Source organism: Theropithecus gelada, chromosome 2 (genome assembly GCF_003255815.1).
Source record: "Theropithecus gelada isolate Dixy chromosome 2, Tgel_1.0, whole genome shotgun sequence".
In the NCBI taxonomy this organism is placed as follows: Eukaryota; Metazoa; Chordata; class Mammalia; order Primates; family Cercopithecidae; genus Theropithecus; species Theropithecus gelada.
The window spans coordinates 82,296,701-82,322,177 of NC_037669.1; the positions used below are offsets into that span (position 1 = coordinate 82,296,701).

The window sequence follows — 25,477 nt, forward strand, 5'->3', positions numbered from 1 at the left end:
TTGTACACAAAAATGGGATTTTATATTTTGATTTTTTTTCTTGTATGTAGGTTATTACCTGTTTAGTATTTTCTCATGCTATTACACAGTCCTCATAAACATCATTTTAATAACTTTTTAACATTCCCATTGAAGGCATTTGGTGTAATTTATATAAATTCTGTGCTATCTCTGCATGTTTATCTGGTCCATTTTCCCCCAAAACTATGATGCAACAAAAATCTCCAAACACCTTTTGTATATTTAAAGCAAATTTTATTCTGTGTTACAAATACAGCTAAGTATTTTATACTATTTTAAGTGAAATGTTCAATAATAAAATAGACATTAAAAAGTAAAAAGTTTTTCTCTTTTCCTCTCCATTTTTTTTTTTTTTTTTTTGAGACAGTTTTGTTCTTGTTGCCCAGGCTGGAGTGCAATGGCACAATCTCGGCTCACTGCAACCTCTACCTCCCAGGTTCAAGTGGTTCTCCTGCCTCAGCCTCCTAAGTAGCCAAGACTACAGGCGCCCACCACCACGCCTGGCTAATTTTGTATTTTTAGTAGAGATGGGGTTTCATCATATTGGTCAGGCTGGTCTTGAACTCCTGACCTCAAGTGATCCACCCGCCTCGGCCTCCCAAAGTGTTGGGATTACAGGCATGAGCCACTTCACCCAGCTTTTTTTTTTTTTTTTCCCCTGCAAAGAGACAGAGTCTCAGTATGTTGCCTTAGGCTCGAGTGATCTTCCCACCTCAGCCTCCTGAGTAGCTTGGGACTACTGGCAAAAAGTTGTTCTGTTTAAAGTAAGCCAGTAACAATAACAAAATAAAACAAAGATTTTTAACAAATTGTAACTTAGTAAACATTCTTTTGATAATTACCTGCTCTCATTTCTTAGGGTTCAAAATATAAATCTTAAAAGTTCAAAATAAAAATCCTTCTTCTAAAGATTTGTATTTTATTTTATTTTTTAGAGACAGGGATTTGCTCTGTTGCCTAGGTTAGAGTGCAGTGGCACAACCATAGCTCACTGGAGTCTTGAGCTCCTGGGCTCAAGGGGTCCTCCCACCTTAGCTTCTTGAGTAGCTAGGGCTACACGCATGTGCCATCATTCCTGGGTAATTTTTTTTGTTGTTGCTGTTGTTGAGACAGAGTCTCGCTCTGTTGCCCAGGCTGGAGTGCAGTGGTGTGATCCTGGCTCACTGCAACCTCCATCTCCCAGGTTCAAGCGATTCTCCTGCTTCAGCCTCCTGAGTAGCTGGGATTACAGGCATGCATCACCACGCCCGGCTAATTTTGCGTATTTTTAGTAGAGATGGGGTTTCATCATGTTGGCCAGGTTGGTCTCAAACTCCTGACCTCAAGTGATCAGCCCACCTCAGCCTCCCAAAGTGCTGGGATTACAGGCATGAGCCACAGCTCCCAGCCTCTGCTGGATAATTTTTTAAAGTCTTCTGTAAGGACAGGATCGCACTATGTTGCCCAAGCTGGTCTTGATCTCCTGGCCTCAAGGGATCCTACTGCCTAGGCCCATGAAAGAGCTGAATTACAGACGTGAGCCACAGCACCTGGCCTAAAGATTTGCATTTTAGATTATATATTCTTTTAGTTGATATCAGTGGACACCAATTATTTTGTCCCAGCTCCCGTTGCCAATTTCCCATAAAAATGAGATTTAGTAATTAGAAGGTAACAAAAAGATGTACTAATCTTTGCTTTATAAATATTGTTTTATTTATTTATTTATTTACTTTTTAATTTTTTTTGGAAACGGAATCTCACTCTGTTGCCCAGGCTGGAGTGCAATGGTGCAATCTCGGCTCACTGCAACCTCTGCCTCTCAGATTCAAGCAATTCTCCTGCCTCAGCCTCCCGAGTAGCTGGGATTACAGGCATGTGCCACCACCCCTGGCTAATTTTTGTATTATTAGTAGAGATAGGGTTTCACCATGTTAGCTAGGCTCATCTCAAACTCCTGACCTAAGGTGATCCGCCTACCTTGGCCTCCCAAAGTGCTGGGATTACAGGCGTGAGCCACCATGCCAGGCCAAATATTGTTTTAAAAGGACAAAGAAATATGTCACATTTATTAAATAAATTGCCTCAAAGTAATATTCAACTTATACTTAATATTATAGTATCAAAACTGCAAAAACAGAAGCTCTGCGAAAACTATTAAATGAAATTCTCAGTTTCCTTGAAGGATCTCCAAGGAGTGTAACATTTGATGTGCTGAATTTGTGACTGTTTTAATTACCAAGTATGACCCTTAGAACCCCCAAGTGCTCCTGAGGTAGCGGGGCAGGGTAGCGGGGGGCACATATGAATGAATATTCACACAATGAAATTATGAGCATAAAAACTGGGGAAACCACATTTCCAAGAAAGGAGAGCAGAATGAGAAGAATGCCTGAGAAGGCCGGGCGCGGTGGCTCAAGCCTGTAATCCCAGCACTTTGGGAGGCCGAGACGGGTGGATCACGAGGTCAGGAGATCGAGACCATCCTGGCTAACACGGTGAAACCCCGTCTCTACTAAAAAATACAAAAAACTAGCCGGGCGAGGTGGCAGGCGCCTGTAGTCCCAGCTACTCGGGAGGCTGAGGCAGGAGAATGGCGTGAACCCGGGAGGTGGAGCTTGCAGTGAGCTGAGATTCGGCCACTGCACTCCAGCCTGGGCGACAGAGCGAGACTCCGTCTCAAAAAAAAAAAAAAAAAAAAAAAGAAGAATGCCTGAGAAAGTATTTGCTTGATGGAAAAAACCACAGACATTATCAACAAATCTTTACCACACACGATGACCTTTACTTAACAAAAACCAAGAAAATATCATAACCTTGCAATTGTTATAGATTTAAGCAGCTTTTGTGACTTTCAAGTAAAAAGGAATTCATGGTATCTTTGTTCAGAATTCAGCAGAGGTCTAAATCACTTCAAAAGCCAATTTATCATTTTGTCTGTCTGTCTTCGGCTCACTGCAACCTCCACCTCTTGGGTTCAAGCAATTCTCCTGTCTCAGCCTCCCAAGAAGCTAGGATTACAGGCACCTGCCACCACACCCAGCTAATTTTTGTATTTTTAGTAGAGACGGTGTTCACCATGTTGGTCAGGCTGGTCTCAAACTCCTGACCTCAGGTGATCCACCCACCTCAGCCTCCCCAAAGTGCTAGGACTACAGGTGTGAGCCACCGTGCCCAGTCAAGCCAATCTATCTTTAAAATATATATATTTTTTGAGACAGAGTCTTGCTCTGTTGCCCAGTCTGGAGCACAACGGTGTAATCTCGGCTCACTGCAACCTCGGCCTACCAGGTTCGAGCGATTCCACCACCTCAGCCTTCCACGCAACTGCGATTATAGGCGCACGCCACCATGCCTGGCCTCTTTAAAATATTCTTAAAGATAGCCTTTTACAACTTCCCATGGGTAGGTAGTTGAGGTCAGATTGTAGGACAATCTACCGCTACTACCTCTCTAAAAAGCTCCTGCTACTCTGAGGGCCATCTTCCGAATGGAGTGCCCAAACTAAATAATTATTTTTCTGGCTTCATTTACTCTAAGAAATTTATTTAAGAACCTCAAAATTAATAAGCTTGAAAGTTTCCCTCTTTTTTATGGTGGCCAATATGAAATGCTCAGCTCCATCTGTGAAGGCAAATGCAACAGAAATATTTTTCTCAAAAGAGAGAAATGAAAAGGTTTGCTGATGGCCATTTAAACACTTCTGCTATAACAAACACATTGAGATCCTCATTTTACCTCTCACTTTTCAGTTTTAGCCCCTGACTTCATTAAAATCAAGGTGAAAAATACTCTGTACTCACTCTGGCATTCTATGAATTGATGAATAAAAGTGCAGTCCCCGCCACTCTTTGAAAGCAAGTGCTCTAATAAAGAAAGAAACACCTTTAAGGATATAGTTTGTTGCTGTCTTTGAAAACCAACAGCAAAGGTAGGAAAACAGAAATGTATTAACATGGTACTAAGTAAGACTAATAAAGGTTCAATATATTTTGATACTAAAGCAGACATATTTTGGAGTTAAATGACTGAAAATTATTATTAATTTGTACACTGAATGGTTAGCTTTTAAAGGTGTAGTTTTTATCCAAAGAGGTCAAGAAAATCACATAAATATATTGTTTTAAAATGATTCTTCCACTTTAAAGGTTCTTCTATCTTTTGTCCACTAGAGCTCAACAAATACCCTTAAATAATTTATTTGTCATTATTGAAATAATTTTCAAGTGATTGTTCTATAATACTCCCTCTTCAAAGTTATTCATCTTAGTTAAGAGGCAAAAGGTAAATACTTTAAGAATATCATAAAGTAATACCATAAAATTTTTAAGAAACTGATGTAATGTTTTAAGTTTTACATATTCATTTCATAATCTTCCCCTTTGAGTCACTTAATCTGTACCTCATACAGTATTAAAACATTAAATTGTTTATCTCTGCCCAAATGATCAAAATCAGTGCCTATTCATTTCAAAGTAAGAGCTTGGTAAATGGTTTTGCTCAAGTCAAACAGAATGTATTTTTCATTTAAAAAAATGGATGGAGACAATAAAAACCTAACATTAGTGGTTAAATAAAAGTTCCACTCCTTTTCTTACAATAATCTTTATTGTGATTTAAAGAGTTACTTCTGAATCTGGATAATGTCCTTTAACACGTATTTATATCTTTCAAAACTACCAAATCGATTTTGGAAGTTAAAGTGTTAAAAACATATTCTGACATAATGACTACTTGGAAAGTGTGAAAGCATTAGAATCTGTCAAAGGGGACACATGAGTTGGCACCACTCTCCCTATAAAAGCCTCCTTCCCCTTTCCTCCACCTCAAGCCACGTTACTCTTCGATCGTCTCAACTTTGCATGACAGGCAGACACCACCTACTCCGATCATGCCTTATCTCTCTTTATATCCTTCCTGTTAGCTATCTTCTCTAATTCTATACTAAAATCTATCATTATGCTTTAGTAAGTTACAAGGTGTGCAGAGCCTCCCATCTATCATCACAATCAGTGTAAGACAAAAACATGTAGGGAAAAGGTTGATAAAACTTGTGCTTCAGAGAGACCAATGCATTACATACCTAGAATACTATATAGAGATACAATATAGCCTCAAAAATAAAAAAATACTAACTGCAACATAAATTTTAAATTAAAAAAAAATCTAATAAATAAGAATTTGACAACTGGAGCCAGAAAAAGCAAAACAGGAGCCCTCAGTATAATAGTAATTGCCAAGATAGAAAGTTGTTTTTCATAAATCCTATTTTAGATACAGTAACACTTTCAAAACTCAAACTATATCACCATGTTATATATATAAACTCATTTGGAACGAAATTTTAACTTAGCTAAAGGACTTTACAAAACATATTTGAAACATATTTCAGACTAATATCAAAGGACTTAAGATGACATTTATTAAAGAGGGACATCCCACTATTACTTACAAAGCTAACAATCACACTTTGAACTCTACATTAAAATATTTACTAAACTGGTTTAGATAAAATCCAAGATTAATATAAAAAGATACAAAACAACTCTAATTAAAATACATTTTATTTATATATATGAGTTTCCTATGGATTTTTATTTATATACCTATGCTATCCAATACAATAGCCATTAGCTACTGTAGTTACTGAACCCTTCATAAGTGGCTAGCTCTAATTGAGATGTCCTAAGCATAAAACAAATGTACAATGATTTCAATGAATTAGTAAGAAAATTGTAATATGAAATATTTCATTAATAATTTATTAATCATTTTAATATTTGTTAACATTGAAATAATATTTTAGATGCTATAGGCAAAATATTTGAATTTGTTTTGTTTATATATATATATTATAGAGATGGGATCTTGCTATGCTGTCTGGGATCAAGTGCAGTAGTTACTCACAGGTGTGACTGCAGAGCACTATAACCTCAAACTCATGGACTTAAGGGGTCCTCCCACCTTAGCCTCCCAAGTAACTGGGACAACAGGCATGTACCACTGCACCCAGCTTTTTATATTTTTAATGTGTGTGATGGTTAATACTGAGTGTCAACTTGAATGGATTGAAGGATACAAAGTATTAATCCTGGGTGTGTCTGTGAGGGTGTTGCTAAAGGAGATTAACATTTGAGTCAGTGGGCTGGGAAAGGCAGACCTACCCTTAATCTGGGTGAGCACAATCTAATCAGCTGCCAGTGGGGCTAGAATATAAGCAGGCAGAAAAATGTGAAAAGAGAGACTGGCCTAGCCTCCCAGCCTACATCTTTCTTCTGTGCTGGATGCTTCCTGTCCTTGAACATCAGACTCCAAGTTCTTCAGTTTTGGAACTCGGACTGGCTCTCCTTGCTCCTCAGCTTGAAGATGGCCTATGTGGGACTTTGTGATCATGTCAGTTAATACTTAATAAACTCCCCTTTATATATATAATATATATATTCCATTAGTTCTGTCCCTCTAGAGAACTCTGACTAATACAATGTGGCCGCCAGAATTTTTTTAAATTAAAAGACAGGGTCTTACTCTATTGTCCAGGCTGGAGTACAGTGGTACAATCATAGTTCATTGCAACCTTGAATTCCTGGGCTCAAGGGATCCTCCCTCCTCAGCTTCCCAACTATCTAGGACTACAGATGTGTACGATCACACTTGGCTAATTTTTAAATTTTGTGTAGAGACAGAGGTCTCACTATGTTGCCCATGCTGGTCTCAAACTAATGGCCTCAAGTAGTCTTCCCTGCTTAGCCTCCCAAAGTGCTGGGATTATAGGCATATGATACCACACCTCACTAATTTAAAAAAAAAAAAAAAGCAAGTAATCTTTTTATAGATGGGGTCTCACTATATTGCCCAGGCAGCTTTTGAGCTTTTGGGCTCAAACAATTCTCCCTCGCTGGGATTACAGGAGCAAGCTACTTTGCCCAGCAGAACATTTAAAATTATGTATATGGCTCTCATTATGTTAATTTTTTATTTTTTTGACAGGTCTCACTCTGTCACCCAGGCTGAGTACAGTGATGTGATCACGACTCACTGCAGCCTTGACCTCCCAGGATTAACTGATTCTCCCATCTAGCCTCCTGAGGAGCTGGGTCTCAGGTGCACACCACTATGCCCAGTTAATTTTTAATTTTTTTGTAGAGACGAGGTCTCACTATGTTGCTCAAGCTGGCCTTGAACTCCTGGACACAAGCAATTCTTCCACTTTGGCCTCCCAAAGTGCTGGGATTATAGGTGTGATCCACCACACCCAGCCTTATGTTTATTTCGGACAACACTGTCCTTTACTCTCTAAGATATATTCAGATTATGCTTATTAGATAAGACACACAAAAAATTTACAGTACAAAACCTGTGCTTTTAGTAGCTACATTATATTAAATTTTTAAAATGGGATTCACTGAAAGTATTATTAACATTTTCAGATATTTAAAAATATTCTCTTACAACTATACTTGGCTCTCTATTATTTAAAGAGTAATTTAGTTAAAATTATATAATATGGTTATGGACACTGGTAATACTGGGATACTTGATAATTGGTTCATTATTATATTACAAGTGATTCAGAATGGAATTAAGTGCCATCTTATTCCAAAGTCCACTCTTACCTAAGTTTTGGTGCATATCCAGAAATTTATCACTTGGTTTCTTTTAAAATATTCTATTAGTCACTATCATACCACTCAGTATATCACCACCAAAAAAGCAAGCACACAAATAAGGAAAAAATAATTATAGTAAGGAGTTACCTTTAAGTATCTAAAATATTTATTCTTAAAATCAAGGAGTCTTTAACAATTATATTAATACAATATGAAAGCAGTCTACTATTATTTTCATCTGAATCAACTGGAACTATAAAAAAATGAAGCAGTAATTTGACAACTCTCTAACTAGTATAAAGATGGCTCCATGTACATAAATGATTCTCTTAATTGAAGGAATGAATAGCAGTTTCCCAGCTTGGGTTAATACTAACATTATTAATATATATAAGAGGGTGATGACTGATTGACTGCTTTTTTTTTTTCTTTTTTTTCTTTTTGAGACAGGAGTCTTACTCTGTTGCCCAGGTTGGAGTGTAGTAACACAATCTGGGCTCATTGCAACCTCTGCCTCCCAGGTTCAAGCGATTCTCCTGCCTCAGCCTCCTGAGTAGCTGGGATTACAGTAGCATGCCACCACGCCCAGCTAATTTTTCTATTTTTTTGTAGAGACAGGGTTTCACCAAGTTTTCCAGACCCTGGTGGTCTTGAACTCCTGACCTCAAGTGATCCACCCGCCTTGGCCTCCTAAAGTGCTGGGATTATAGGTTTAAGTCACTGTGCCAGACATGATTTTGCTTTTTTGAGACAGGGTCTCACTCCCATTGCCTGCAGTGGCGTGATCTCAGCTCACTGCAGCCTTGACCTCCTGGGCGCAAGTGATCCTCCCACCTCAGCCTCCTGAGTAGCTGGGATTACAGGCGTGTGGCCACCATGCATAGCTAATTTTTGTATTTTTTGTAGAGACAAAATTTCACCATGATGCCCAGGCTGGTCTGAAACTCCCGAGCTCAAGCAATCTGCTTAATCCCAATGAATATAAACTACACCTTTAAAAATTCTCAAATTTAAATTCAATCAAATTGGAATTTTAAAAAGTCCATGCATTTTACAAAACATACATAAAATAGTCAAACTGCAATGATTAATGAACATTTTTCTTGAGAGTTTCAAAATTCATTACATATGCAATATAAAGTTTTGACCTTGCAGCTAACATATACATAGTTACCTGAGCCTATACTGCCAGTTCTTGATTAAAAACTGACCAAACAAAACCAAACCAAAGCAGAACCAAAAAACCCACCTCCTAACTCTACCAGTTTGATTGCTGCCCAAGAACTATTATGATATCCCCTGATACATGGAGGAAAAAATATTTTTTCTTTTCTTTTCTTTCTTTTTTAAAAAAAGGACAAGGTCTCACTCTGCCACCCAGGCTGGAGTGCAGTGGCACAATTATGGCTCATGGCAGCCTCAACCTCCTGGGCTCAGCTGACCCTCCCACCTCAGCCTCCCGGGTAGTTGGGACTACAGGTGCACACCACAATGCCTGGCTAAGGAAAACATATTTAATAAGTTCTGTGTATCAACCCTGATATCTTCCACTAACTTCTGTAGAAAACTGAGATGAAAGGCACATAGATTGGTAAACACACAAAAGAGTTTTATTTCTACTGTACTCCAAGCACCTAGCGCAGGGTCTGGCACACAGTTGGTGCTCAATTAATGTTAGATGGAAGGGGAGAGAAGGAGGATGACTAGGGATCTTCAAGACTGAAGGATAATAGAGGCCACTGGGTAAAAAGTACCCCATGTAGTGACAGGAAAACCAATAGTGGTTTTATGTTTTTGGCAAGAGAGAACCCACGCTGTTCAGAAAGAAGGGTCACAGAACCAATAATTAATAAAAGATTTTTCTGATGGCAGAAAAAACTGACCTTGTTCTCTCTGATCAATGAAACAGATGGGATAAACAAAGTATTTTCTATGGCATGTCCAAGGGCTCAATAAGCTGTTAAATAAACTCAAACGTTTTAAATGGGGGTCAAGTATCCCTGAAAGCAGAACTTGATGAAATAAAGTGGTAGTACAGCTCTTTGAAAAACAGAGTGGGGAAAAAGAGCTATATTATATATCGCTAAAGTTGAACTTTATCATTTTCTTATTGGAGTAATTGAAATTTCCATATAACAAGGGATATCTAAGAATTGATCACAGCATCAACGCTTACAAAATAAAGGAAAGCTTGATTTTTAAATGATGGGGTTCAATGATCCATGAGAGCATGCTTTTCATTCCAAATACTTAAAACCCTGAACTCTTTATCCTGCTTAAAGACTAAAATGATATCATTATATATATATATATGTATATATATATTTAAGTTTTTTACACTACCTTTTTCTGTGCTCCCATTTATTTTAGGTAAGAAGTCATCAACTTGTATCCCTAGGATTAAGACAGTATATCATTGCCTGATCAAAGAAAGTATTACTTTAAATATGGTCTCAAGTGTAACCATGGCATTCTGTATTCCTAAGATTAAGATTGTATAGAACATGTTAAATTTATTTTTACTAGAAGGGTTCAATTTGCCACTTTCTATTAATTCTGAGAAAAGACTACAACTGCTTAGTGGCCTTCCAATGAACCTTAAAAGAAAAGGGATCCTGCTGTTCATGTACTTTTCTTATTTAAATATTCCTGGGTAGAAGATCTCAGACGCAGAAATTTCACTCATCTCAAGGAAAACAATGGTGCCCACTGGTGGCAATCAAGCATATTTTTAAAGAAAATTTCCTAAAAGAGTATAGATACTTTATAACTAATACATAAAACATCCCTTAAAATACTCAATGTGAGACAGTAAACAAGGTCAAAAGTTTAAGGATAAAATTCAGGTTTAAGTAAGAAATTTGGATGACACCTACCTAAGCTGCTGCATTCTTTAAGAGCTTTCTCCTGAAGATGTTCTAACCGTACTGTAAATATAAGTCCAAAAAAAAAAAAGATATTTCACAGATAAAAAGAAAAAAAATAAAATAAAATCGATTTCTGGATTAGCTAACTTACCTTGTAAAGCTGTTAGCCTTTCATTGGTGAAATCATTATCAGCTTGCAAAGCTTCTATTTTTGCCTGGAGCTCCTGTTCTTTTTCTTCCATTTCATCTATTTTATGTTGTAATTCTTTTTTCTCAGCCTGTCCTTTCTGTTGGATTTCCTCTTGTTTTCCCTCTGCTACCTAGAGAAATAAGAAAATTCAGTTATTTAACAAACCTAACTTTGTTTTAAGAGCCCTAAGCCAGGAATGCCTTTATTCACTTAAACTTCTAAGAGAAGTGTTCAATATTACAGAACATTATATGTAAACCTGACATTTCTTTCTTTTTTTTGAGACGGAGTTTCATTCTTGTTGCCAGGCAACTTCCGCCTCCCAGGTTCAAGTGATTCTCCTTCTTCAGCCTCCCAAGTAGCTGAGATTACAGGCATGCGCCACCACACCCAGCTAATTTTGTATTTGTAGTAGAAACGGGGTTTCTCCATGTTGATCAGGCTGGTCTCGAACTCCTGACCTCAGGTGATCAGCCCACCTTGGCCTCCCAAAGTGCTGGAATTATAGGCATGAGCCACTGTGCCCGGCTAACCTGACATTTCTAAACCAGTAAAGATGATAAAGACAAAGGCTTGATGTCAAAAATTATTTGCATTGGGTTACTCCTCCATAACACCCAGGAGAGAGAAACTTGGAGGAAGCAAGTAGGCTCAGTACACACAGAGGTAAAGGGTCAATGTGGAAAAAAAAAAAAATCATATTTTTAAAGACAAAAGTAAGATTTTTCCCCAAAATTACTATTATTTCAGTTTTTAAGTTCTATAATGTTAACATTCTGAAATTTTAAACAAAATTGTTCAGTAAAGAGATGACAGTACAATCACTATTCAAAAAGACCTCTGCCTATAGTTTGGATGTTTGTCCTCCAAGCCTCAACATTAAAATTTGATCCTCAATGTTGGAGATGGGGTCTAATGAGAGGTGTTTGGGTTATGGGAGCAGATCCCTCATGAATGGCTTGATGCTGTCCTCATGGTAATGAGTGAATTCTCACTCTATTAGTCCCATGAGAGCTGGTTGTTAAAAAAGAGCCTGGCACCTCTCCCAGACTCTCTCTCTTGCTTCCTCTCTCACCATGGCACACGTGCCAGCTCCACTTTGCCTTCTGCCATGAGTGGAAGCAGCCTGAAGCTTCAACCTGCAGAACTGTGACCCAAATAAACCTTTTATCTTTATAAATTACCCAGTCTCAGCTATTCCTTTATGGCAACACAAATGGATGACGACAATCTCCTTTTAACAAGACCAACCTTGAAAACTATCATAGGTTAACCAAAGGAGGTATGCTCTGGTCTTCTCTAACAAACATATATCTTTTAGGCACTCAATCCATGGTTTGAATTAAATCAAGATAGATCTTCACAAACAGTTATAAGATTTTTTTTCTCAGTTATAAGATTCTAAAGGACCAACTAGACATTACTCTATCATTACCCTATGATCTGATCTGTCCCTATTCTAAATGTCTCATAGGCATCTAAAGCAGAGTTAACAGCATCCCTGAAAGCTAAAAGGGAACAGATCATTCCCAGATTCTCTCTGGGCTTGTTCCAGCACAGCACTAAATAGCTGGGCCGTGCCTTTTAGATGGCCTAATGATACGCAGTTTTAGGTTTTAAAACATCTGAATATCATGGGGTTTGCCGATTCTCATCTACTTCCTGTTACATATTTTAAAAATGTCTATTGTGAAGCACTGACTACATATTCATCCAGAGGAACTATGTCAGCATTTACAGGCTTTCAATTATCTATAGTAATGGAGGTTGGGCTAAATGGAATACAGACACCTTCTTTTCACTATAAATTTCAACTGTTATCAAATTTTTACATCAATAACTATTCAGCAATACCTAAAATCTTTTATAGAACTCTTATTTAATATGTAGTACCACCTACATCCTGCTTTCATACTTTCAGCATAATTTAACACATTCAAGGAGACTATGCAAATCAATTCAAAATAGCTATCTATACCAACGGTTTTCAAACTTTTTTTTTTTTTTTTTTGTGAGACGAAGTCTTGCTCTGTTGCCAGGCTGGAATGCAGTGGTGCAATCTCAGCTCACTGAAACCTCTGCTTCCTGGGTTCAAGTGATTCTCCTGCCTTAGACTCCCAAGGAGCTGGGAATACGGGCGCATGCCCAGCTAATTTTTGCATTTTTAGTAGAGACAGGGTTTCACTATGTTGGCCAGGATGGTCTCAATCTCTTGACCTCATGATCTGCCTGCTTCCGCCTCCCAAAGTGCTGGGATTACAGGCATGAGCCACTGCACCCAGCCCAAACTGTTTTTTGTTTGTTTATTTTTCCTTTGAGATGGAGTATCGCTCTGTCGCCCAGGCTGGAGTGCAGTGACATGATCTTGGCTCGCTGCAACCTCTGTCTCCTGTGTTCAAGCAATTCTCCCACCTCAGCCTCCCAAGAAGCTGGGATTACAGGCGACCACCACCATGCCTAGCTAAAGCAATACCTAAAACCTTAAGCTATCCAGTATGTTAGGGATTATTAGCTTAACATACCTTCAGGCAGAGTAAATACATACCTTTAATTTATCAGATAAATCTTTAATCTCATTAACTGCTCCATTATATTTATTGGCTAATTCTCTTAATTCTTCCTGAGTCCTTTCATTCATTTCTTTCAGATGGGTACATTCATCTTCAGTATTACTCAGACTTCGCTGCGATTCAAGTTTATAGGCAATTTAATTAGAATAAGTGTATATTTGTTATTTAGAATTCCTTCTAAATTAAATTTATAAAAAGTATAATTCTATGGACTATTCTAAATCAACATCTGCCCTGGACTTTATAAAGCTGAGTTAAAGAATTTCAATGTACTTCAGGTATACACTAAAACAGAAAACGTAACTAAGAATTAACAACAACAACAAAAAAGAAAAGTAGAGGGAGAGTAGGGGCAGGAAAAGGATGCTGCCATTATATAATTACATTTTTGAAAGGCCAATGGGTATGACTTTTAGCTGTGAAAATATTTTAGCCTATCAATCCTTGAAAGCAAGTTTAATAATATCCAGCAATTAATTTAATAAAAAATTAAAAGACAATTAGTAACTTTCTTTCTTTATATGTCAAATTAATCACACAACAGTGAATCAGGCACTATGGGATGAGGTAGCAATACAAACTATACCTGTAGTAAGGAAAGGTATGTTTACCATTTAGTTTCTGATGAGCATTTTAACTAATTCTAGTAATATATTATGTATGTGGTAATTTTGCATTGGTTCAAAGAAATGATCTATATTATGAATTAAGAGTTTTTGCCCCCAAAGCAATAAAAATTGCATTTTCATTGTTCCTTAAAGACCTAGAAAGGACCTTGGAGATGAATTCACCTTTAAACTTCCTAAATATACGACACAGCTAGTTTTCCTCTCTGGAGAGTGAATTAAAATAGAACAAGAAGTGTAGTCTCTTGGCCTTACACTGACCACCCTCAAATAGAAGCAAAGCAAAACCAAGTGACAGGAAATCAGTTCCCCAGCACATATCATGGTCTGCTGTATGGAGGGTGAATCCTAAGCAGAATGCAAACAGTAGGATTCCCTGGTTACGTTTTTATTTCCTCAGCCATTGACTAGGGAGCATAAGTACCAAAACTCACATGGTTATGTGGAGAATTCCTGTCAATGAAAGCAGCATAACTGTTCCTTCCCACCTGACAGACAGAAAATATTTCCTAACTATATAATAATACCCATGTTTAAAGTATCCTGGAATGCTTGAGATTTTTTTAAACACTCATAATATTATTTAGTAATGTTTTTTAATTGAAATACCTCAACTTCTGAAAGTTTTCTAACCACTTCAATTTTCTCCTGAAGAACCCGCCTCAGGGACTCTTTGGCTGTTGTCTCATAGTTATGTTTATCCTCTTGTAATGCTATAAGTTCCTTTCGTAAACTATCTTCTGTTTGATTCTAGAATAAAATATATTTATAATTATAGACAAGTTATTTTTTTAAAGCATTTGTTTGAGAAAAATTAACACATTATGACATACTTTAAATTGTATATTAAGGTACCTCCAAACACAAATGATGCTGGCCCTGTATTAACTAAAGATGTACTTAAAAGTTGCATAAGTAAATTATGCCTTCATAAACATATTAATTTCCACTTCCTATAGAAAAAAAAGTTATAGGCAATTGAGAATTTCTCTAAAATATACAAAATTAATTACTCTTATATTTGTCATATTTTCTGCAAATTCCCATATTTACATTTGTAGGCAAAAATAATCAATTACCTTCAAAGGCACCAAGCATTTTAAAACAATGGTTAAAACAAAAAGAATAAGCGTACCATAGGGGAAAAGCAGACTTCATGTCTGGGGCAGGAAATGTACAAAATGAGCCTGAAACATCTTGTCTGAAATGACAGCATGAAGCTATCAATCTGAAAGACATTTACACAGACCAAAGATGGGATAATTCGAGCATCAATAAGAAAAATAGGCTGGCCGCAGTGGTTCAAGCCTGTAATCCCAGTACTTTGGGAGGCCGAGATGGGAGGACTGCATGAGCTCAGGAGTTCAAGACTAGCCTGGGCAACACAGTAAGACCCTGTCTTTAAAACAAGAAAAACAACTGCACCAGATTTAAATACATCAAATGTGTTTAAATCTAAGTGAAGGGAGAAAACACTTCATGGCCAGTCTTTGGTAGATGAAAAAGAACCAATTCATTATTCTGAAATCTAATAAATAAGGGGAGAAAATCACTTATCTTGCTTTCCCCATAGAAAACATACCTCAGGGTTATTTAAATTTTTTTATTCCAATAGCTTTAGGGATACAAGCGGTTTCTGGTTACATGGATAAATTATGTAGTGTTGCTGTCTAGAGTTTTAATGCACTCATCACCTGAGTAGTGTATATTGTATTCAATAGGGAGTTTTTCATCCCTCACTCCCCTCTCACTTTCCCAACTTCTGAGTCTCCAATGTCCATCATACCACTCTGTATGCCTTTGCATAACTATAGCTTACCTTCTACTTATAAATGAGAACATTTGGTATTTGGTTTTTGACGCCAGAGTCACAAAAAACAATGGCCATTGTTTTTTCCTTTTTTTGTTTTTTTAGAGACAGGGTCTCTCTTTGTCACCAAGGCTGGAGTGCAGTTCTGCAAACATAACTCACTGTAATCACAAACTCCTGGGCTCAAGTGATCCTTCCACCTAAGCCTCCCAAGTAGCTAGGACTATAGGTATGTACCACCATGCTAAGCAAATATTTAATTTTTGGTAGAGACTGGGTTTTGCCATGTTGCCCATACTGGTCTCAAACTGCCCCCGCTTTTTTTTTTTTTTTTTTTTTTTTTTTGAGACGTCTCGCTCTGTCGCCCAGGCTGGAGTTCAGAGGCGATCTTGGCTCACTGCAACCTCTACCCCCCAAGGTTTAAGCAATTCTCCTGTCTCAGCCTCTCGAGTAGCTGGGATTACAGGTACATACCACCATGTCCAGCTAATTTTTGTATTTTTAGTAGAGATGGGGTTTCGCCATGTTGGCCATGCTGGTTTTGAACGCCTGACCTCAAGTGATACACCTGCGTCGGCCTCCCAAAGTGCTGGGATTACAGGCATGAGCCACTGTGTCTGGAAGGAAACTTCTCTTTACAGAAGTGACCCAGCTAAATGAGTGAAGGAATAACAGAATTACATCACTATTTTTGTAACTTTTTTTTGTGGTGGTTGTTGTTGTTGAGACAGTTTCACTCTTGTTGCTCAGGCTACAGTGCAATGGCACAGTCTCGGCTCATTGCAACCTCTGCCTGCCAGGTTCAAGGGATTCTCCTGCCTCAGCCTCCCGAGTACCTGAGATTACAGGCATGTGCCACCATGTTTGGCTAATTTTGTTTTAGTAGTGATGGGATTTCTCCATGTTGGTCAGGCTGGTCTTGAACTCTCGAGCTCAGGTGATCCGCCTGCCTCAGCTTCCCAAAGGGCTGGGATTACAGGAGTGAGCCACTGAGCCCAGCCTTATTTTTGTAACCTTAATGAAACAATAGACTAGGCTGGGATCATTAGTGATTGATAAAATCTCAAAAAGAAAGACAACTAGACTTTATGTTGTCCCTTGGTGGAAGAACACAATACCATCCATAAAGGGTTGTTGACAAAAAGAAAAACTAAACCTAAATCAGATCAAATCTCTAGATGAAACTACTAATTTATGGAGTGGGAAGGGGAGCTAAAAAATGTTTAAATAACAATGCAGACTGAGGGAAATTCTAGAGGACAAATGACCCAGTTTTTTCAAGAAATATTAATTGTAATAGAAAAAAGACAGATGTGTATGTGGGTATTCATTACATAATTATTTTTATTTACATGGATGTCTGAAATTTCTCATGACAAAAGATTTAAAATAATTGTGGAAATGTATAAAGTTTTTAGCATATACTCAAAATGACAGTCAAAGAAATGATGTTACATAAAAAACTATGCATTTCATTTTACACATTTGAGATTAATACCTACTTTGGAGCATGCCTGTAATTGGTTTCCCATAACTTCTAACCGTGATAAGAGTCTATCTTCATCTATTAAAGCCTATTGAAGAAAAATTAAACATAAGTAAAACCCGAGTAATTATAAAGTCACATGTATATAAAAAAAGGTTGCTACTGACAACAGATATAAAAGCATAAAACTGACCAGCATCCACTGTAAAATGCTAAATTTTCAACAACTTGTTCATTAGTTAGGAAATAACTTTGTCTTTGTTTGCTACATTTTAGTTTATTTAACATATATGGAATATTAAACTATGTTTAAATGTTTCTTAAATATAAAACAACTGGAATACCTGCCAACTGGTATCTGAAGCCTCTTGGGTGATGGCTAGTAGCCGCTGAAGCGTGGCTAACTTCTGTTCCAACATTTGTTCCCGATGTAAGGCCTCCTAGTATTACAAATCACAAAAGAGATTCCAATAAGCTCATCATGATTCTTTTGAGGAGTGATCAATTTTCAGCACATTCTAAAATATTTTCATATTACATCCCCCTTGATGTATTTTAAAGTATGTGACACTTGATAGTACTTAGTAAAATATACAGCAGTCCCTGCTTATCTCTGGTTTCCCTTTCCAGTTTCAGTTATAGGGCAGTACAAGATACACTGAGAGAGACAGACAGAATGTTGACATTCACATAACTTTTATTCACGTAACAGTATACTGTTGTAATTGTTCTATTACTATTGTTAATTTCTTACTATGCTTAATTTATAAGTTAAACTTTATCATAGGTATGTGTATATATAGGAAAAAACATAGTAGGATACAGAGTTTGGCACTATCTGTGATTTCAGGCATCTACTGGGGGTCATGGAACATATTCCCTGCAAATAGGAAATGACTACTTTATGTATATGGGCCACATCATTTTAGTCTCATTTGTTGAGCTGAAAGTACCGCCATTAGAGGTTCTCTAACTGCAACTTCTCCCCTAATAGAAAACAAGTCACCTGTTTTTGTTTTCTTTTTATGCATAATTTGGAAAAGCAAGTTTTTAAAAACATACAATAGAAAAAGCTAATACACAGTGTGTATGTAGACATATACCTATACATACACACACACATATACAAGTCATGCACCACAAAACAACATTTCAGTCAACTACAGACTGCATATACACAGTAGTCCCAAAAAATTATAATGAAGCTGAAAAATTTCTGTCGCTTAGTGACATCATAGCCATCCTAACACTGTAACACAAGGGGGCATTACTCATGTGTTTGAGATGTTGGTGTAAACAAACCTACTGTGCTGCCAGTTATATAAAAGTATAGCACATATAATTATATATAGTACATAATACATAATAGTATTATATGACTTATTAGTTTATGCATGTACTATACTTTTTATTGTTAATTATATATTCCTTCTGCTTACTAAAAAGAAAAAAAGGTTAACTGTAAAATACCTTCAGAGAGGTCCTTTAGGAGGTATCCTGAAGAAGGCACTGTTATCACAGGAGATGACAGCTCCATGCATGTTACTGCCCCTGGAGACCTTTCAGTGGGATAGGATGTGGAGGTGGAAGAGAGTGATACTGATGATATTGTGTAGGCCTAGGCTAACGTGTGTGTTTATGTCTTCATTTATAACAAAAAAGTTTAAAAAGTAAAAACAAGTTTAAAACATTTTTAATAAAAAGCTTATAATTTAAGAATAGAAACAAAATTTTTTTTTTTTTTTTTTTTTTGAGACGGAGTCTGACTGTCGCCCAGGCTGGAGTGCAGTGGCACAGTCTCTGCTCACTGCAAGCTCTGCCTCCCGCGTTCCCGCCATTCTCCTGCCTCAGCCTCTCAAGTAGCTGGGACTACAGGCACCCGCCACTATGCCCAGCTAATTTTTTATATTTTTAGTAGAGACCGGGTTTCACCTGTGTAGCCAGGATGGTCTGGATCTCCTGACCTCATGATCCACTCGCGTCGGCCTCCCAAAGTGCTGGGATTACAGGCGTGAGCCACCGCGCCCGGTCAGAAACAAAGTATTTTTGAACAGCTGTACTATGTGTTTGTGTTTTAAGCTAAGTGTGAATACAAGAGTCAAAAAAGTTTTAAAACTTGTAAGTGTATAAAGTAAAAAAGTTATAGTAAGCTAAGTTTAGCTTATTATAGAAGAAAGAAAAACTTTTTTTTCTTTTTTTGAGACCAGAGTCTAGCTCTGTCACCCAGGCTGGAGTGCAGTTGCATGATGATGTCACTAAGTGATGGCTCACTGTAATCTCAAATTTCTGAGCTTGTGATCCTCCTGCCTCAGCACCCCCTATAGCTAGGATGCAGACACGCACCACCATGCCCAGTTAATTTTTTTTTCTTTTTCTGAGACGAGTCTCGCTCTGTTGCGCAGGCTGGAGTACAATGGCGTGATCTTGGCTCAATGTAACCTCTGCCTCTTGGGTTCAAGCGATTCTCTCACCTCTGCCTCCTGAGTAGCTGGGATGACAGGCAATGCCATCACGCCTGGCTCATTTTTGTATTTTTAGTAGAGATGGCATTTCATCATGTTGGACAGCCTGGTCTCGAACTCCTGACCTCAAGTGATCTGCCCACCTTGGCCTCCCAAAGTGCTGGGATCACAGGGGTGAGTCCCCGCACCCAACCACCAGCTAATATTTTTAATTTTTTTTTTTTTTTTTTTTTTTTTAACAGATGGGGCCTTCTTATGTTGCTCAGGATGGTCTTGAACTCCTGGTCTCAAGTGATCCTCCCACCTCAGCCATCCAAAGTGCTGGGATTTCAAGCATGAGCCACCATGCTTGCCCCAAAAACTTTTAAAATATATATTTAAAGTGGCCTAAATGTACAATGTTTATAAAGTCTATGGTAGTGTACAATAATGTCATAGGCCTTCACATTCACTTACTACTCACTCACTGACTCACCCAGAGCAGCTTCCAGTCCTGCAAGCTCTATTGATGGTAAGCGCCTTGTACAGGTATATCATTTTCTATCTTTTTCTTTTCTTTTCTTTTTTGAGACAGAGCCTTGCTCTGTCATCCAGGCTGGAGTGCAGGGGTGTGATCTCAGCTTACTGCAACTCTGCCTCCCGGGTTCAAGCAATTCTGGTGCCTCAGCCTCCTGAGTAGCTGGGACTACAGGCATGTGCCACCACGCCCAGCTAATTTTTGTATTTTTAGTAGAGACAGGGTTTTGCCATGTTGCCCAGGCTGGTCTTGAACTCCTAGCCTCAAGTGTTCCTCCTGCCTTGGTCACCCAAAGTACTCGGATGACACTGCCTCCAGCCTTTTTCTATCTTTTATACTGTATTTTTACTGTACCTTTTCTACGTTTAGATATGCTTCTAAACACGAATACTATTGTGTTACAACTGCCTTCAGTAAGCAGTACAATAACATGCTGTATGGGTTTGCAGCCTAGGATCAATAGGCTCTACTATACAGCCTAGGTGTGTAATAGGCTATGCCATCTAGGTTATATAAGTACAATGTATAATGTTTGCACAATGACAAAATCACCTAATGAAATCATATGCCTGTTGTAAAGCGATCCATGATAGCATATATATGTATACATGTGTATATATACAACCACATACACATATATGTGGATATATGTGAAATATATACACCTCAGAGCAAACTCATTCCAACTGAAGCCAAGATAATCTGGTCATCAGCAAAAATACTTTATAATGGCTTAATTGCACAAGTATGATATCTAAAATAGAAAGAGCTTTTAGCCTGAGAAACCACACATAATCTTGTTTTGTTGAGATGAGTTTGCTGTACTGATATATTGCACTTTGTAAACAGATTACCAGTTTTTTACTTGTGGGTGTGATTTTTTAAAAATAGTTCTTTATATTTAAAACTAGGTTTACATTTTCAAAATATGAGACTATGCCATAGGCAGTGCTTGCTTGAAAAGTCTCATTTTTAAATCTCCCTGGCATGAAGTGCCCACTTCCCCTTTCCAAAGCAACCATTAAACATACTTTGTTTCTACTAAAAAAAAAAAAAAAAAAAAAAAAAAGAAAGAGCTTTTAATTTTTCCTTTTAAAAATGTTATTTATATAAACATACACATTTTTGTTTTATTTTATTTCTGAGACAGAGTTTCATTCTGCAGCCCAGGTTGGAGTGCAGTGGCATGATATCGGCTCACCACAACCTCCACCTCCTGGGTTCAAGCAATTCTCATGCCTCAGCCTCCTGAGCAGCTGGGACTACAGGTGCACACCACCATGCCCAGCTAATTTTTGTATTTTTTGTGGAGATGAGCTTTCTCCATGTTGGCCAGGCTGGTCCTGAACTCCTGGTCTCAAGTGATCTGCCTGCCTCGGCCTTCCAAAGTGTTGGGATTACAGGCAAGAGCCACCGTGCCCAGCCAATATATACTATTAAAAAGAGAGGTTGCTTTATTCGCACAGCCTACTGCATTTTCAGGTGTTCTGATTCTCTCTGACTATATAACACTTAGCAGCAATTAATATACCAAAATAGGTAAGAGTCCACTGAATATTGGTTCAATGTAATAAAGGGATTTATAATGAGAGAGTTAAATAACTATTTGGCAGTTCCAAAGATACATATATAAAATATATATAATATAATATCTAAATATATAATATATATTATATAATAGCTAAATAATATATTATAAATATATATTATATAAATATATAATATCTACTACATATAAAATATCTATTATATAAATATATAATAGATATTATATAAATATATATTATACAATAGCTATGACTTATATATCTATTATATATTATATTATATCTATTATATATTATATATAGATATATTATATCTATTATATAATAGATATATATGTAATAGATATTATATAATTATATTTATATAATAGATATAATTATATAATAGATGTTATATAAATATATATCATATAAATATATAAATATAACAATAGATATATTTATAGATTATATAAGATATATTTATAGATTATATATTTATATAATAGATATATATGTAATAAATATGATATACTTATATCTATATATCTATATATAGATATCTATGTATCTATAAATATATATTATATATCTATTACATATATAATATATATTTATATCTATTACATATATAATAGATATTATATAATTATATAGTATATATATTTTTTGAGATGGAATTTCAATCTTACTGCCCAGGTTGGAGTGCAATGGCACGATCTTGGCTCACCGCAACCTCCGCCTCCCGTGTCCAAGTGATTCTCCTGCCTCAGCCTCCCAAGTAGCTGGGATTACAGGCATGCGCCACCACGCCCGGCTGATTTTGTATTTTTAGTAGAGATGGCGTTTCTCCATTTTGGTCAGGCTGGTCTTGAACTCCTGACCTCAGGTGATCTACCAGCCTTAACCCCCCAAAGTGCTGGGATTACAGGCGTAGCCACTGTGCCCGGCCCAAAGATATATTTTACAGAGAAAGACATTGGTGTACAAAGTCTAAACTCTAGGTGGCTTGTTAGCAGTTGATAGCTGTTAAGCAGGTCTCCTTCATCCGGAATCAAGGTGAAATGCTCATAGCATTTAGTTGTGTTTTGGCATACCTTCTTCACCTTGTTTTATTCCTGTCATTATCCAGAGCAACACTTATGACCCTAATGCCTCTGAGACACCTCAACAGAGAAGTACGCGCTTCAAACATAGTACTTGAGGTTTAAAGCATGAATTTATTGCTCTCCACATCCTTGATAAATAATTAATATGGAAAATTTTGTCTAGAGGTACTACATTTTAATATAACTCTAAAACTATAGGTTAAATAATCTAATAAAAAGCCATACACCTCAGAATCTATATTAAAACACAGCTTCACTTAAAAGAGACTATTTGCCAAGTTTAAGTTCCTAAAACATTCCTAATATCCAGGAAATTACTCAGATGCTGCAAAAAGTTTTACTGAAAAACAAAACCATCAACCAACCATATCTTTAGAATCTACTTCCACTAGATGGTGTAATTTCATCTTTTTAATTCAATTACATTTAGAGTTTAACTCCATGAACTATATCCTAACAGAAATCTAGTAAGTCCAGCAATGGTCTTTTAGTTAGTTCTAAGGTATAAAATGCATCTATTCCAGTTTTTATTCAAAATGTTCACAATTTACATTAGAACTTTAGCAGTTCAATAAGAATGTATACAGAAAAGACTGTGGTATAATTTTATCTCAAAGAGCTAGAAAAGGAACAGTAGAGGATTAGGACACTAGGAATATTCACAGAACACGAAGGTTGGAAAGAGTGAGAGAGTGAGGGAGTGAGATTTGCTATCCACGATGACTAGTAACAGTAGTATACAAGCCTGGGAAAATAATTTAACCTATATGAGCTCCACACTTCTCATATGAAAAAATGAGGTTTAAATTACATTAATCTCAAAGTTTTCTTCCACCTCTAAAAATAAGCAGCTTAATTAATGTGCCTTCCTATTGAATGGTAAACAACTACTAACATTTATGGCATACATTCTATGTGCCAGGAACTGTTCTAAGTGCTTTACATATATTAATTTTTTTTTATTCTTCACAATTCTGTGAAGTTAAGTGCTGTTACTATATCCATTTCATAGATGAGGAAAATGAGGCATAAAAGAGTTAAACAACTTTCCCAGTAGGTCAGAAATTAAAGCCAACGATTAAATCAAGGGAATTTTGGCTTAGAATACTCTTAAATACTCTATTAAAATCCAAATGTACAATGTTTTTCTATGCATACACTATGCCTGGTGGAAGATAAGATCTGATTAATACATTGATTAATTTTCTGTTCATTTTCATAGATGTGTACATTCTTAACTAAGATGGAACTATTCTCACCGATTGATTCCTATAAAAGAATGTAGGGGGCTGGGTGTGGTGGCTCAGGCCTGTAATCCCAGCACTTTGGGAGGCCAAGGTGGGTGGATCACGAGGTCAGGAGATCGAGACCGTCCTGGCCAACATGGTGAAACTCTGTCTCTATGAAAAATACAAAAAATCAGCCAGGTGTGGTGGCACGCACCTGTAGTCCCAGCTACTCGGGAGGCTGAGGCAGGAGAATCACTTGAACCTGGGAGGCCGACGTTGCAGTGAGCCAAGATCGCGCCACTGCACTCCAGCCTGGACGACAGAGCAAGACTCCATCTCAGAAAAAAAAAAAAAAAGAATGTAGGGACCAGGATCACGCGTTTGGTTCTATTATTTGAAACAAAAGACAACTGAAGGCCTACCCACATAAAATGACTCACTCAAGGTCACAAAAGTGGGTTGAGTAGCAGAACTAAGATAAAAACCTCACTCTTGCTGGGTGCAGTGGCTCACACCTGTAATCCCAGCACCTAGGGAGACCAAGGTGGGTGGATCACTTGAGGTCAGGAGTTTAAGACCAGCCTGGCCAACATGGTGAAACCTAAAAATCTACTCTACCCTACTAAAAATACAAAAAATTAGCCAGGTGTGGTGGCACATGCCTTTAATTCCAGCTACTCGGGAGGCTGGGGCAGAAGAATTGCTTAAACCCGGGAGGGGGAGGTTGCAATGAGACGAGATTGAGCCAGTGCACTCCAGTGTGGGTGACAGAGCAAGAGTCTGTTTCAAAAAAAAAACAAAACAAAAAAATACCTCAATCTCTAATCTCCTGATCCAGGGTTTTCTTTTACCATGCTCCCTCACCAGAATAAGAAATATAATCTAGCCCAAACCCACAAAAAACAGAAAAAACAAACAAACAAAAAAACTCAAAACACTTGTTTGCTTTTTAGAGATTTGTATGGTTCTTTAAATATGGCATTAATTTGAAGAAGTATCTGCTCTACACCAAGAAATTATTCTGTGAATCAAGCAGCACAGCACAGTGGTTACACAAAGCAGAAAATCTGAGGTCTGGCCATCCAGGTTCAAATCCCAGCTCTACCATATACTTGATGTGTGATATTGTATAAATTATTAAATCTTCCTGCCTCTCAGTTACTCTATCTGTAAAAATAGGGATAAAATATGCACCTTGTAAGATTGTTGTGATAATTAAATAATATAGGTAAAGTGCTAGAATGAAGCTTGGCATATAAGAAGTGCTATATAATTACTTGTTATTAATATTATTAAGCAATCAAAATATCTCCCAGTTTAATTTTATTTAAAAGTCATCTATGGGCCAGGCGCCATGGCTCATGCCTATAATCCCAACACTTTGGGAGGCTGAGGTGGGCAGATTGCCTGAGCTCAGGAGTTTGAGACCACCCTGGGCAACACGGTAAAACCCCATCTCTACTAAAATACAAAAAATT

At 37.3% G+C, this 25,477-nt stretch overlaps 1 protein-coding gene across 4 annotated transcripts in view; it reads right to left on the reverse strand.

Annotated features, from left to right (window-relative positions):
• Positions 1-25,477, reverse strand: part of SLMAP (sarcolemma associated protein) — a 179,904-nt gene that overhangs the window by 56,973 nt on the left and 97,454 nt on the right. Inside the window, exons 6-13 of one of the 4 annotated variants that reach the window (XM_025375700.1) lie at positions 17,501-17,596; positions 17,173-17,244; positions 14,470-14,610; positions 13,210-13,347; positions 10,626-10,794; positions 10,484-10,534; positions 9,951-10,001; positions 3,804-3,866 (exon numbers count right to left, since the gene is read on the reverse strand). In XM_025375700.1, coding sequence (XP_025231485.1) covers positions 3,804-3,866; positions 9,951-10,001; positions 10,484-10,534; positions 10,626-10,794; positions 13,210-13,347; positions 14,470-14,610; positions 17,173-17,244; positions 17,501-17,596 — 781 coding nt within the window. The remainder of the gene's footprint in view (positions 1-3,803; positions 3,867-9,950; positions 10,002-10,483; positions 10,535-10,625; positions 10,795-13,209; positions 13,348-14,469; positions 14,611-17,172; positions 17,245-17,500; positions 17,597-25,477) is intronic. The other 3 variants (XM_025375701.1, XM_025375702.1, XM_025375703.1) reach the window with 3 other exon arrangements.